The sequence below is a fragment of the Peromyscus californicus genome, unplaced genomic scaffold (assembly GCF_007827085.1).
Source record: "Peromyscus californicus insignis strain IS unplaced genomic scaffold, ASM782708v3 Scaffold_22__1_contigs__length_63687245, whole genome shotgun sequence".
Classification (NCBI taxonomy): Eukaryota; Metazoa; Chordata; class Mammalia; order Rodentia; family Cricetidae; genus Peromyscus; species Peromyscus californicus.
Genome location: NW_026294525.1, coordinates 36,297,181 through 36,312,220, shown reverse-complemented (window position 1 = coordinate 36,312,220; position 15,040 = coordinate 36,297,181). Strand labels below are relative to the sequence as shown.

Genomic DNA, 15,040 nt, shown 5'->3' with positions numbered 1-15,040 from the left:
GTCCATAAAGAACGGAAAGCCTCACACTAGAATGATCCATGCAAGGTGAAACTGGCAGGCACTCTGCATGGTTTCTGAAATAAGATGCACTGCCATCTGCTCAAATGGATAGAGTTGACTCTGCCTGTTGAAAAAACAATGGAGTAGATAGACCTGGTGAAGATCCTCTCACACATTCATACTTAGGCCTTGGAAGCCTAATCATCAACTAAATTGAAGTGCTAACAAAGAAATAGAAATCTCTTTTAAGAGCTTTTGTACAAGTTCTTATTATGTCTGAAGCGGTTTGAAGAATGGGCCCATAGGCTCACAAGTCTGAATCCTTGGTCACCAAGGGTAGAACTATTTGGGAAGGATTAAGAGGTAGAGCCTTCTTAGAACAGCTGTGTCACCAAGAGCTTTGGGGTTTCAAAAGTCTCAGGGCATTGCCAGTGTACTCTCTCTGTCTTCTGTTTGTGGATCAAGAAAGATGTGAGCTCACAGCTGTTTCTGATGTCATGCCTTTGCCCCGCCATTATAATCTCTAGCCTTCTAAAACTGAAAGCTCAATTAAATGCTTTCTTGTATAAGTTGCCTTGGTCATGACTTATCACAGCAATAAAATGGTAACTAATACAATGTTCAAGAATATTTTCCCAAAGATCATTTCTCAAAATTCACTTTGGTTTCCTTATTTAAATGAACAGAGATGTAGATAGGCAGGTGATTGGTTGATAGATAGATAGATAGATAGATAGATAGATAGATAGATAGATAGATAGACAGATAGATAGATGATAGTTTTTGCAGCATAAGCTGGAACTCAGGGCTTGGCAATGCTATGCAAGCATTCTGCCAACAAGCAACATCCCTTATCCTTCTTTTAAAAATTGAAATAAGCATCCCTTCTTTACTCGGCCTTCTGGGTCACTGAAGTTTGAGATGCAGTCTGATAAAGAACTAGAGAGTATGGGCTTCTGCTAGAGAGGTTCTGGAAACAATGATGAAAAGGTACAGAGCTTTTGCCCTATTAACTACTAATGAGAGAACGAAGGATTGCGGAGCTGCTAAGTGGTGCAGAGGCTGAACACCACACTCCTTCTACCTTTATGGCCTCACTCCAGCCATCAGAGCAGCTGGAACTTTACCTCTTTACAGATGAGAAGGCTTATCACAGCAGAGCACAGGTTAGTAGTTGACAGACAGAGCAGAATCTATATTCATGCTGATCGCAGCAGTGTTATCATTTGAGCTGTTTCTAGAACAGAAGCTCAAATAAGGAAACTAGGGCAGTGGGATAAAGTTGAAGAACTAGGATGTGCTGCCCTCTGTTTTCCTTGAGAAGCCATGGATGAGCACAGTGAGCCAAGGTGAAACAGCTTCCCGTAATGCACAGGGAGGGAAAGTTGAAGAACTAGGACGTGCTGCTCTCTGTTTTCCCTGAGAAGCCATGGATGAGCACAGTGAGCCAAGGTGAAACAGCTTCCCGTAATGCACAGAGTGGAGGCTAAAAGGATACATCACAGAAAGCTTCCATGCAAGAGTCCATTCCAGAAGAAGAGAGAGAAGCAGCCTTGCAGGAGGCTCTTGAGATCAAGGACACCTTACAGTGTTTAAGACCACAGCAGTCAAAGATGAAAAAATAACCCTGAAGTTCTGAACTTTAGGGTCTTGGTAGATACTACTGATGACGTCAGGAACAGAAAGAACAAAGAGAAACAAATTCCTGGTGATGAATGTGGATTTCGGTATTTATAATGCTGTCTTTATGGGACAATGTTGAATGGAGACTATATAAACATCTACCAGTAGGCATGTGGAATCTCAGGGCTGAGATCATGAAAATTTATGCTCTGAAACCTAGAGAAATCTTGTATTTGACCGAAGGATGTCAGAACAAGATGACTTGATGTGATGACTATTGCAACAGTCATGAAGGCACCAAACAAGAGAAGAAAAGAAAGGCACAAGGGTAAGAAATGCTCAAAGATTTGGCAGGTCGTGTAGTAGTGTGGGATATTTGTACACTGTGTGAAGATGTATTGCTGTGATTGGTGTAATAAAGAGCTGAACGGTCAATAGTTAGGCAGGAGGTACAGGTAGGACTTCCAGGGACAGAGAGGACTCTGGGAAGAAGAAAGGCAGAGGCACCAGGAGACACAGAGCAAGCAGGACATGCAAGAGGAGAGGTAACATCCATGAGCCATGTGGCAGAATGTAGATTAATAGAAATGGGTTAATTTACATTATAAGAGCTAATTAGGAACCAGCCTAAGCTATAGGCTGAGCTTTCATAATTAATAAGGAGTCTCAACGTCATTACTTGGGAGCTGGTGGGACAGAGAAAGACTCATTACACAGTAGGTCAACAATCAGAGAGGATATCTGACTAGTCAATATCAAATGTGATTTCACGTATACTAAGTTTTATTGGAAAGCTACCAAGATGAGACTTGGTAGCCGGGTAGAGTCAACTATATGGCAGGAACTTCATTTTCTATTACAGAAAAACCTTTCTTCTATTGACATATGGTGTGGTTTTAATCTAATTAGCACAACAGTGGGTGTGATACAAAGCACAGAGTGGAGCAGAACAATTCTGCACTGTGCTATGTCGAGCAAACCAAAGATAGAAACACGTCTGATTTGTATGCACATCAGCTCTCTTACCCCAAGGAATAAAAACATATTTAAGACTTGGAAATTTCCTACATGTGACTAAGTCATGTTAAGACTTAGTCTTAACATGCAGTAAGGGGAGGTATCTTTTCAAGATACAAAGTGTGCTAGCTTACGCAACTCTGAGAGTTTAAGAACTCTGCATGCCAATGTGCTTTCTGTCTCTTTATCTGATAACCTACTTGCAGGCTGCATTTAAAACTGGACATAAAAACACCATACATAATTATTGAAAAAAAAAATGGTCCACAGGAATTTGTTCTGTCCAAAGTAACCAAGTGGTAAAACATACGCTCCACTTTTCTGTATTAAAAAAAAAGGCAAGAAAACTCAAAATTCTCTGAGGCAGGAAACAAGTTGTGATTTCTGCCCATGTCAAAGACTCATACACAGGAAGATAAAAAACGATGTATGAGGAAGGAAACATAAAGACAACCAATGGCCATGAAGATGCAAGTGAGCCTGGCTTTGATCTGAAAGGCTAATGTTGGAAGCTAATACACACACACACACACACACACACACACACACACACACACACACACACACGGAAGCAGAGTCCCAGGATGAATGAGTAGCTTATCAAAGGTCCTGTAGACAGCATGTAACAACGGTTTCAAGATAGGTAACCTGACTTGAAGGTGACTGCTCTCAATTTCCACTTAATATTATTTCTCATTTTAAGTAGAGCTGCTGGGGGGAAGGTACAAGGAATAGATCAAAGACCATAAAGTAGATTCACAAAATGATATGTAAAATTTATACAGATTGTAGTAGATTAGGCCAGATAACATTGCCATGATTGTAGATTCAAATAAAAAGTATGCTGACATTTTCTAATCAACATATAAAATAAAACAATATGATATTATTTGAAAGTCTGTGCTGAGCATGCCAAGTGTTGGACACTACAAACAGATAATTCAAAGTGGAATAGGATGGTCCCTGTTTACAAAAAAAAATGCCCTACATAGGGCAAATCAATTCATAATAAGAATTATGATACAAAAATGGGATGCTTGCAGTAACATAAGTAGGTGGATCAATAGTCTTCAACCTATCTGAACAACCAAATCATTTTGTAATTTTATAAAAATGGAATAATTTTTTAACTGGCACTTCCCCCCCATCAACTTTCTAAGATGGATTTTAAAAATGAGATACATTATAGTCTGAAAATCAATGTGTTAGAAATGATAGCAGTATCTGCAATACCACAGCACTACACTTACATACCTTCCAGGGAATTAATATCCAGAAATCAAAAGTTAGTGGACTGTGGGGCATCCTGACTTTTGTAAGGTACTAGGTTGTCCTGAGAAACTTACGAAAGCTATGGTGTCTACTGTGGGAAGATTCCCACATGCTCCTGAAGGAGGAGGTCTATGCAGCCAGGAAAAAGGGTGGGGGTTGCTGAGAAAATGAGTCCACTTTAACGTAATAAGTGTAATATATATAAAAAGCAAGGTTTGAGCAATACATTACTGGCTAAGGCTGACTCGTGATCTTAGGATGGGAAGCACATAGCATCTTCTAATCGCCGACGACAGGAAGGAAGAGTGTTCCCGGCAGCATGTGAAATGGTCCACCACAGAGCATTTGGAGTGAGGTGGCTGAAGTCCAGGCAGAGACAGAACTTATGGTCAGAGAAAAGGGTTTTACTACCTTAGAATGAGCCTCTGAGATTCTAGCAATGCTCTCCTGTAAGTATCAGGAGGAAAACCGGCCAAAAACAGGGTGGAAAGAGATAGCAAAAGGAGAAACATATATTTAAAATGCTATGCTTTAAGGAAAGGCTGTAGATAATGTATCAAATTTTGACTATGAAAGTATCATCATGTTGCTTAAAGCTACCTAAAGAGAAAGCTTTTAATAGTAATTATTAAAATGTATGCACTTGTACTCTACATTCCAACTTGGACGCTTAAAGTTAGTATTTGGCTAAGTGTTTGGGAGAGTCACAATGCCACTTCTGTCTCAAATATTTATTTGCTTTTCTATTTTAAAACCTGACACACACATTAGCCCACCCTAGTCTAAGAGCCAGTTTTGACTGTAATGTATTTCTAATGTTTTCAAATTGTTTTTTAGTTAGGGTACAAAATAATGAGTTTTGTTATGACATTTCCATAACATAGATCATTGTGCTTTGATCATAGTTGGTCCCCATAATTCCCTCTTCTCTCCATTTCTCCTGCTCACTGGCCCCCTTCCTCCCCAAATACTTTGCCTTTTGCTTTCATGTCACATGATTATGCAACTAAATCAGTGTTCCACGTATGAGAGACTTTATGTGATACTAATATACTAGGCATTAGATGGACCTCCTGGCCCTGGCAGACAGACTGGATGCAGGGGTTGGGCGGGGGGGGGGTGGGGGGGGGGGAGTGGCTAAGAAATAAAGGTGGCGAATTTTCAAGATGGCTGGCTTCTTCCTCACCTTCCTGACGTGAGACAAAAGTCTGAAAGCTTAAAATGAAGGCCTTGTTGGCTTTTGTATCCCAACAGCAGGCCCCATACTGATGGACTGGCTCAATACGATCACAGCCAGATCAGGACATATTACCCAACAGCTCTGGGCTAATCAACAACCTAAAGTCAAGGGAGAAAATTTCTTCATGGACTTTAAAACTCCAGGCCCCAAGAAGAAACTGGATTTTTCAGCTTTCCAAGTGCCCCCTCTGTTTTGCAGAGGGTCTTTTTCTGCTGCACGTGTGCGTTTCCCCCAGTCCTCCAATAAATATCTTTCTTCAGCTGCTGATTCCGTTTGTGGTGACTGAGACCTCTCCACGGCCACCTGCCACACTCTAGATTTTTCCTGCCCTTTAATTGTTTAACTGGCAGAGAAAATGAATCTGATCAAGGCCCCGAGACTGCATCAATGCTAGTTTATCTTTCATCCATTATTCTCTGGTTCCAACAGTCTTCAGACCATGTTACGTTTATTTATTTTTTACTTTTTTGGTTTTTTTGAGACAGGGTTTCTCTGTGTAGCTTTGCGCCTTTCCTGGAACTCACTTGGTAGCCCAGGCTGGCCTCGAACTCACAGAGATCTGCCTGGCTCTGCCTCCCAAGTGCTGGGATTAAAGGCGTGCGCCACCACCGCCCGGCACGTTTATTTTTTAAGCTTTATTTTTCATGCTTTCTCTCCTTCCCTTTGTCTCCCGTCACTGGGACCAAGAATGACATCAGCAGCAGCAGCAGCAGCAGCAGCCGCCGCCGCCTCTCTGATCCTTCTACTATCTTTTCTCACAGCATTCTTTAGTCTGCACATGCTTTAGGGACAGTCATTCCACTGACTTCATTAATCATGAATGAATGAAATTAGCGCTATGGTACAGTTTTCAAATAAAGCAATGCAGAACGCACCAATGACATGTTGCCATGGGCTTGCCATGTAAAGGTCATATGATATTAGTTGGTGCTAGCTTTCTAAGCAACTACTCCAAACACATGTTACCACCTGTGTCTACAGCTACATAGTTGATATGCATAATTGATATGTTTCACATAAGCCTATCGAGCCACTAGGCCTATTTATAAATGTAGCTTATTAATATGTCCATTTGGAGGCTCTTGATATGCACTTTAAAGTTTTATTTTGACATACCTCTGTGGGCGTCTGTTGAGCCTTTTTTTCAGATTTTGGCAAATCTTTACTTCCTCTTCTTTTTAAGGATAGCTGAAACAAAACAAGAACATGATTATTTGGCAAACTAATAGCTTTCAACTCAGTTGTTTCTAAGTGTCCTCATCCCATATGATGAAACAGAGACATATAAAAAAAGTTCCTAAGGACGGTAGAATTCCTGAGACAGACGGATTTAATTTTCCTGGAAACAGAGATGCAAATCACAGCAGAATGTAGCTGGTAAATAGCCATTTACTGTGAAAGGTAGAAAACCAACTCAGACAAAATACAGATCCGTGGCTCATCATGCTAGAGAGCTCACATGCAGGCAAGGGCCTGTTAGCATTCTTCATTACTAAGAGAAAAAGAAGACGAGACTAAGTTGTTTCCATTGTTGGCTGGGTTGCGACAAGCTCACCAAGACATCATCGGTGGACTCGTGTAGGATTTACAGAACTCCGTCCTCTCACCCCACACCCCTTCAAACAAATAGCCCATGTGATGAAATGGGAAGTGGAAAGTGGGAAGTCAGATGAGAAGAGTTCTCCAACTCAAGGAGTAGGTGGCCTGAGAGCCTCAGGAATGTGGGCTTTTCCAAGAGAAGCTTGGAGTTTGGATCATTATTTAAAGTCTCCCATATTTGATGAACTGATCAGAATTAAAATTCAAGCAAACACTAATTCACAGAATATTAACAAGTGCACGTGCCATGGACCAGCACTCTATAATCACTGACGCTCACTTCCATTTCTCACTCTAATATAATCAGAATGAACCATGTAAGTACTAACTACCCATGTGTGATTATCTATCCTATGCCACTAGGTATTGAGCTACAGAATCAAAGTGCAACTAGATACCACACATACCACCAGAGGCTGAAATTAGATAAGGGAGGGAGGAAGGCAGTAATTACAGTGCATGGTAGGAAATGCAATGTTTTGGGCTCTAGGAAGCAAGGATATTTTTCTTAGTGCAGCATCACCTCCGTGACAAAAATGCCTGCCACTTGGCAGAGGGTAGAAAATATTCACTGAACAAACGAGTAAACATAAAAATACAAAGGTCTAAAGCCAATGAGAAGAATAGGAATACAGTGATACAGTAGAAGCAACTCAAAACAGGAAGCCTCGTGTGAATACAAAGAGCTGAAAATTAAATCCTTCATATGTCAACTTCTCATATACTATCCAGGGTTAAAGGAAGGTGTCTGCACAGATGGTGGGGAAATGTATGGCTGTAACTGATTTTTTTTGTTGTTGTTGTTGTTGTTTTTTTTTTTTTTAGTTTTTTGAGACAGGGTTTCACTGTATAGCTTTGCGCCTTTCCAGGATGATCTCACTCTGTAGACCAGGCTGGCCTCAAACTCACAAAAATCCACGTGGCTGCCTCCCGAGTGCTGGGATTAAAGGCATGCGCCAACACTGCCCGGCAGTTGTAACTGTTTTTATTCAGGATGAGATTTTTATTCAGAATGAGATTCCAACTACACAGGTCAACCAGTAGTGCATGTTGATATTCACCTGTAATTCTTTAGAGCAGTGGTTCTCAACCATCCTAATGCTGTAACCATTTAATACAATTGATCACATTGTGGTGACCCCTCAAACCAGAAAATTATTTCGTTGCAACTGCATAACTCTAAATTTGCTACTCTTGTGAATCATAATGTAAATACCTGATATACGACCCTGTGAGAGTCGCGACCCACAGGTTGAGAACCAGTGTTCTGGAGCCCTACATTAGGTTATGTGATGATACTTTACTCCCAAAAGACTACAACTCCCAGCTTCCCTTGCAGCTAGCCAAGGCAACTCTGGAAGGGGAGGGCTACTGTAGGAAACATGCTGTAGACCTTCCTGTCCCTTCAAAGGATTATAGCTATCTTTTTTTCCTCAGGGATTCTTAACCACCCATGGGGGTGAAATTAAGCTACTTTGCCTTATCTGCCAGTGAACACAGTCCTACCTGTCTAAAGTCAGATACTGCTCTTTCTCTGCCTTCCATCTCTTTTAAGCCACCTCAGAGATCTAACTTATGATGCCAAAACCCTGGATGAGAAGTCTGAGGCCACTAGCTGCTCACGCCCTCCAATGGACAAACCTCCCTGGCTCTCCTAGGTTTGCCAGCCCTAGGCCCGAGAAAGCCTGAGAAGGCCACCTGTTCCTCTCAGGCAACCATTTCATTTCACTCTCCATCTCCGCCCTTCTCTCCTCTCTCTTTCCTGGACACAGTCTGACCTAGCTGGGAGGCTAAGCACCATTCCACGAGAACATGCATGCAACCTACCCCAAAATGCCAGAAAAAAGTAACTCATAGGATCAAACTCAGAGGTGCTCTGGTTAGGTCTGGGGGTTCATGGGAGCCCGCCTCTGTCTAGACTTGATTCGCTCAGCCAAAGGCACCGGGGACTTTCCATTAGCTGTGTGAAAATTTGGCAGAGACTCTCAGAAATTTTCCGTTGGCCTGCCCCTCCACCAGTGGAACACCCTTAAACCTTTCCTTCAGTGCAGTTTCTCGAACCAGGAATCATAGGCTCTGAGGGGACACCCAACCTACGTTCCAGGCACATTTGGCCAATATAAAACATGGGGGACACACTGAACAGCAGGATATTGACCTCTGCTTTTACCATGGCCCTATACCCACTGTAGGGTTCAAATTATCTGCTCTAAAAGACTCTCCTGGCTTGTTTGCTGGCTAAAAGGAGCTGCAATTGCGAGAACTGAAACCCTCTTTGGCCTTTCAATGCAAATCTGGCTTCAGTATACGCTGGACGATCACTGTCGCTGCCCAGAATTTGGAACTTTTGATCTTCATTTCTAAACTCATTTAAGATGACTCCATAAAACGAAATGCTAAGAGCGGTCCGAGGCCCCTTCACCCGCAAAACTCCCGGTTCACGTTAATCTTTCTCATCTCTGATAGCCCTGGTCTGCAACTCTGCCCAGACCGGAATGTGGGGTGCCCTCTGCCGGGCCTCTAAACGTGTGTCTTCACAGTTCCTAACTCAGAGAGGGTAGGACTCCTGCTTTCAGCCTGCCTTTGTTTCTGTCCCTCCAAGCCCTGGATGTGTTCTTTTAGTTCTCTGAATACTGACCCCTCTCCTTGGTTGTGTTTACTAAAATGTTTATGGTTATAGATAGCTTTGAAGCTTTTGCTGAAATGAAAACTTTATCCCAGGATCTAGAAAAGCATTGGGCACGTGGTCTAAAAGGCTGTAAAATTCCAAGCAGGAGGAAAGGGCAGTTTAAAATCTGTCACAAAAAGGAGTTAATAGTTAAAAGTCTATGTGTAAGTAATCTTAATTTGTTACAGCATACCATATATGTAACTTGGATTCAACTCATGAGCCACCCCACTTATCCCTCTTCTTGTCACTCAGAACCCAGAATTAAAACTTCTAGGCTGAAGGCTTCCTTGAATCAACTAACCCCTTGGTCCCATCAGCCCTCAGAAAAATACTTAGAGAAACCTCAGATCAGCTTAACATCCATTAGGACCAGCTCGATTCCTTGGTTGCTGCAGGGCTCTAAATGAAAAGGGACTAGATCTGGCTACTGCTGAGGGTGGGATTTGTGCCCTCCTCCACAAATGCTGCTGCTTCCACATCAGTGCATCCTACCTAGTTTGTGATGGGGCCCTAGAGACAGGGTACAGACAAAAATTCAACCACAGGCCTCCTAAGGATGGGCTTCTGTCTCCGTCCCACTCTGCTCCTCTCCTTGATCACTTCTTTCTTCCTTATGTTTTACCCTATCTTTTAAAATACATTAATTCCTGCACTTCACCCTATAACCAAAAAAAAAAAAAAAAAAAAGTTCCACATAAGCCCCCCCAATGGCGCTCACCCAACAACAGCTCTGTTTGTTTGTTCTGTTTGTGACCTGATACATCTGCAAAAGGCCCTTCCAGACATTGTGGATAGAGACTCTGGCTGCAAAGGACCTTCAACCTTCACCCCAGGCCAGATACAATTCTTTACATTGGTCCTCTCTTTTCTCCTGTTCCCTTCCCTTGGTGCTCTGTAGCTCCCTGTTGCTTCTACTAGCTCATGATGGTGCAGCTCTCCTGGCAAGGGGACTAGTCACTGTCACTGTGAGTCAACTCTGTGCCCACTTCCTCTCACCGACCCACTCCATCTCTCCCACCTCTCTCCTCCCTCTCCCTCCACCTTTCTGGGAAATCTCAGTTTTACTCTATAACCAAATCATCTGCTTAATGGTTACTTTTCAATAAGTCTTTCCAGAAACACAGGATGGCACTTGCATAATCCATCACAGCCAATCAAGTTAAAACTCCCCTCCAGCTAAGTGACCAGATGACCCCTCTCTTCAACAAATGCAGAACTATGCTCCTCCAACAACAACCCTCCATAGCAGGAAACAACGAAGAAAGAATCTATGCCCCCATTTTTCTGTATCTCCACTTTTCTCTCTCCTTAGAGTTTGAAATGATAGTTTCCTGCTAGAAGACTATACCTCCCAGCTTCCTTTGAGGTAAGGCAAAGCAACTCCAAAGAGAACAGGGGGAGAAAACATGGTTCAGTCATTTCTGCCCTATAATGGGTTGTAGCCATCTTTTCCCTCAGGAGTTCTCAACCACCTTCATGGTGTGAGACAATCTCAACCACCCAGGTTGGTGAAATTATGCCTCTTCACCTTGTCTGCCAATGGACATGGTCCCACATGTCTAAGGTCAGAGGCCTTCCATCCCTTTTAAGCCACCTCAGAAGTCTTCTTAGAATTGGAAGCTGTGGGTTGTGACTTAGTAGTTGGCAAGAATACCAAGAATATAGAGGACTGAGTTGGAAAATCTAGAATATTCTATATAGAAGCTATCTAAAGGAACATCTAAGTTTGTTTTCAATGAATATTTATTGAATATTTATTAATATTTTTATAAAGAACTCATTCTATAATAGCTTATGGCCCACTTCATCCTGTGCCACAGTAATAATAAAACCAATGCAATCATCATTCTTTGATGAGTTCCCAGTTTGCTTGCGATGGCCAGTTCACTGTCCAGTTCAATAATGCCCCAAGAGCATCAATAATGTAAAAAGGATGATTAACTGGCCTTGATTGTGCACTAATTAATGTCAATACTCTACATGTACCTCAGCTGATCACTTTGAAGATGCTGAACCAAGAACTTAGCACAGTAGATAAACAAACGCTTTTTTCCAAGTGAAGTCACCGATACTGCATCACTAATGTCACCAGGAAGCTGTTAGAAAAGCATCTTCTTGAGACCTATCCTAGGTCCGGTGAATCAGAAACACTGAGGCTGATCTACAACTTAATAAAACCTGTAGGCTTTTCTTCTTTTATCTTGAGAGAGAGAGTTTCAACTATGTAGTCCAAGCTAGCCAGAACTAGCAATCCCTCTGCTTCATCTTCCTGAGTGGCCCAAATTACAGATGGAGGCAGCTCACCTAGCCTCAGCCAGTGATGCTGCTGTTAAGTCTAAAGGAACTACTGGGATTTTAGTAAGATTGCTTAAGCCTGGCAAGCTGAACTGGGTTACCAGGACCCTCATGGTGGGAGGGGAGAACTGATTCCTGGCACATCTTACTTCTATATGCCTACATGCGTGGCTAGGCATGCACCAGTCACAAGTAACTCCCAATAGAGAAATAAATAAATAAATAAATGAAGGAGGGAAGGAAGGAAGGAAAGAAGGAAGGAAGAAAGAAAAATAGATGTGGGGGGAAAAACAAGTAACAACTTAATATGTAACAGAATCTTATTCTGGCCCAAATCTGTGATCCCTAATTGTTTTTCAATTAGATCACAAAGGAGAAAGGATTAATGCAGTCTCTGGTTAGACTTGATGGGGAAAGCTAGGGATGACCTCTAGAATGTCATCTCATAATGAATCTGATGTATAAGTAGTCAGGCCCTGATAGATGAAAAAGAAAAAAGAAGGGAGAAGGAATTATAAAGCTTTTATGTAATAATTAAAACTACGTCTGAGAAACAGAAGTTCAGTACGGGTGTGGCCGAAAAGGAGAAGTAGTATGACATGAGATTCTTGATGACCTAAGTCAGATCTGGAAAGACGTGGAAGAGGTCTGGATTCTATCTCATTCATGTCAAATAATTGCTTTAGTTAGAAGCAATAGCAACTTTTGAGAAAAACGTGCCATTAGACCATAACAGTTCAGAAACACAAAGACACACAGATGGCAGTCCAAATGGCCTCAAGATGAAGGGCAGATGTGCAAGAGTTAGGAGGGAAAATGTGTTGTCGTTTTGAAAATATTGCTTGCTATTTGTGTCACACCCACTGCACATATACTATGGGATGTATTTCAAGATGTCAACTTGAAACTGTCTAGAATCACCCAGGGAAGGGAATATCAATGATAGATTGTCAACTTAGGTTGGCACGGGGCTGGAGCTGGAAACCTGCACAGCTTGTGTGGCACCATTCTCTAGGCAAGGAATCTTGGACCAGATGAGTGGAGAGAAGGGCCAGAGCACAAGCCCACATGCTCTCATTCCCTGCTCTTCTCTTGGGCCTCTTTTAGCTGCTTGAAGGTTTTGTTGTCTTAACTCCCCCACAGTGACAGACTATAACTGGGAACCAAGAGCTAGAATAAACCCTTTCTCCCTTAAGTTGCCTTTGTCTGGGTATTTTATCACAGCAACGAGAAATACTGTAAACAAATGTTACTGTGGTAGTTTGAATGTAATTGTCCCCATGATCTCATAGGGAGTGGTACTAGTAGAAGTGTGGCTTTGTTGGAGTGATATGGCCTTGTTGGAGGAAGTGTGTCACAAAATAGGGGCGGGCTTTGAGGTTTCCTATGCTCAGGATACCACCCAGTGTCACACTCATTGCACATAAACAATCCCCTTCCTGTTGCCTTCTGATCAAGACGTACCCAACCCCATGTCTGCCTGCATGTTGCCACACTCCCCATAATGATGATAATGGACTGAACCTCTGAACTGTAAGCCACCACCTCAATGAAATGTTTTTCTTTATAAGAGTTGCCATGGTCATGGTGTCTCTTCACAGCAATAGAAACCCTAACAAAGTCAGTCACTAAAAATATTTTTTCCTCTAAAACTGTTTGTATAGATTAAGAACAGAATGAAATGATTTAAAACAGTAAGCAGAGTTATCTAAAGGCAACAAATGGGCAACACGAAAGACTGGGAATAACGGAAGAAGACACTGTTATTCCGGAATGGAAGAATTCTAGAACGTTATCCAGGATGCCTGACTTTTGGAGGCTTTTGAAAAATTAAACCGCATAAGCAGCAGGAAGAAAGAGATGAGTGTATCTAGCCACATTACCCTCAGAGGAGAAGCAATGAGACAGAGACCCTGAAGATGGGGGACAGAGGGAAAACACTGAAAAGATGGGCCTGCTTTCAGAGCTGGGAACTTTACACTTTGTCCTGTAGGAAATGTTAACATGAGACCTATGAATTCGTCCCAGAGAAATGCTGAAACTAGGGCATTCTTTCCTGGGAGCTACCTTGCGTTTTAACAGCATTTAAATAGCATTTAAGCGGAGGTGCTAAAGTGAAGAAGTGCTGTGCAAAATCCTTTCCCTTGAAATAAAGGTGTATTGCTTTTTAATAAGACTACGGGGCTAGAATACCTGTAAGTATCAGATTTAATTTTTCAATAACTGTTTAATCATCTATTCATATTCCACTATGATTTCATTAGCTTTCCGGCGTCTATAAAATAAAGAAGGGAGACTGAGAGATGGAGTTGGAGCAGTGACCTCTCCCCACCACTTCTGTTTTTCTGCCCAACCTTCACTCACTTGACCTAGAAGCTTCTACAGGTGTGTGTGGGGGGGGGGAGGGGCGTGGATTAGAATCAATTTTGGGAGGTGACAGTAACATCTCAAGTCCTCTCTGTCGGCAGCCCAGGCACTTCAGATGGCTCTCCAGAGATGCTTGTGGGAAATATTGCTTGTTCAGTTTCTTCTTTGCATTCCCAGCCCCCCAGCTTGTTTAAAAGAGGCCGCATGCCTTTTCTCACGTGAGAGCCGGGAAATAGAGTGTTGCCAATAATTATGTGTGCACAGCAATTAAACAAATGAAGTGTTTACAGTCCAAAAGTGCTAGTAGATTGCTTTTTTTTTTTTAATTTGAAATTGGGCCTACTTCTGCTTCTTCTGTTTTGCTGTTTTGGTTATTTTATCAGGGAGTCTTGCTCTGCAGCCCTGACAGGCCCAGCACTCACCACGTTCCCCATGCTGGTGTTGCCTAGCCCCAATCCTCCTGCACCAGCTCCTGAGTGCTGGGATTTACAACTGAGCCCCAGACCAGACTTTGATCTTCTGAATTGGTAGCCTCTTTATCTTTTCAATAGTTTAAGAACCGAGAAGGTGCCTAAAATCCGACCAAAAGATGTATTATGTATATCATAATATAAAATGAGACCCATTTGTATGGTAATTAAATCAATGAACTAACTATATTAATGCCTATGATTTTTATAGAGCAATAAATATGGTCATGTCCTTGGCTAAACACTTTGTGTGTAGCCCCTCTTTGGATCTGGCCATTGCTTTATGAGTCTGACATCACGGTATGGTGTCATCATAGCTGGATAAATTACCCAGCTGACAGAGTATAAACTACGCATGCCTCTCAGAGTATGGCTGCACAGGCATGGGAACCTCCTTTACATGTATTACACGTAAGTAATGTGTCTTTGTATCTTTTTTTTTTTTTGGTTTTTCGAGACAGGGTTTCTCTGTGTAGCTTTGCGCCT

General features: G+C 42.2%; 1 protein-coding gene across 2 annotated transcripts in view; it reads right to left on the bottom strand.

Moving 5' to 3' along the window:
• Nucleotides 1-15,040, bottom strand: part of Soga3 (SOGA family member 3) — a 55,344-nt gene that overhangs the window by 3,569 nt on the left and 36,735 nt on the right. For both annotated transcript variants that reach the window (XM_052751269.1, XM_052751268.1), the window contains exon 5: nucleotides 6,269-6,340. In XM_052751269.1, the coding sequence (XP_052607229.1) occupies nucleotides 6,269-6,340 (72 nt within the window). The remainder of the gene's footprint in view (nucleotides 1-6,268; nucleotides 6,341-15,040) is intronic.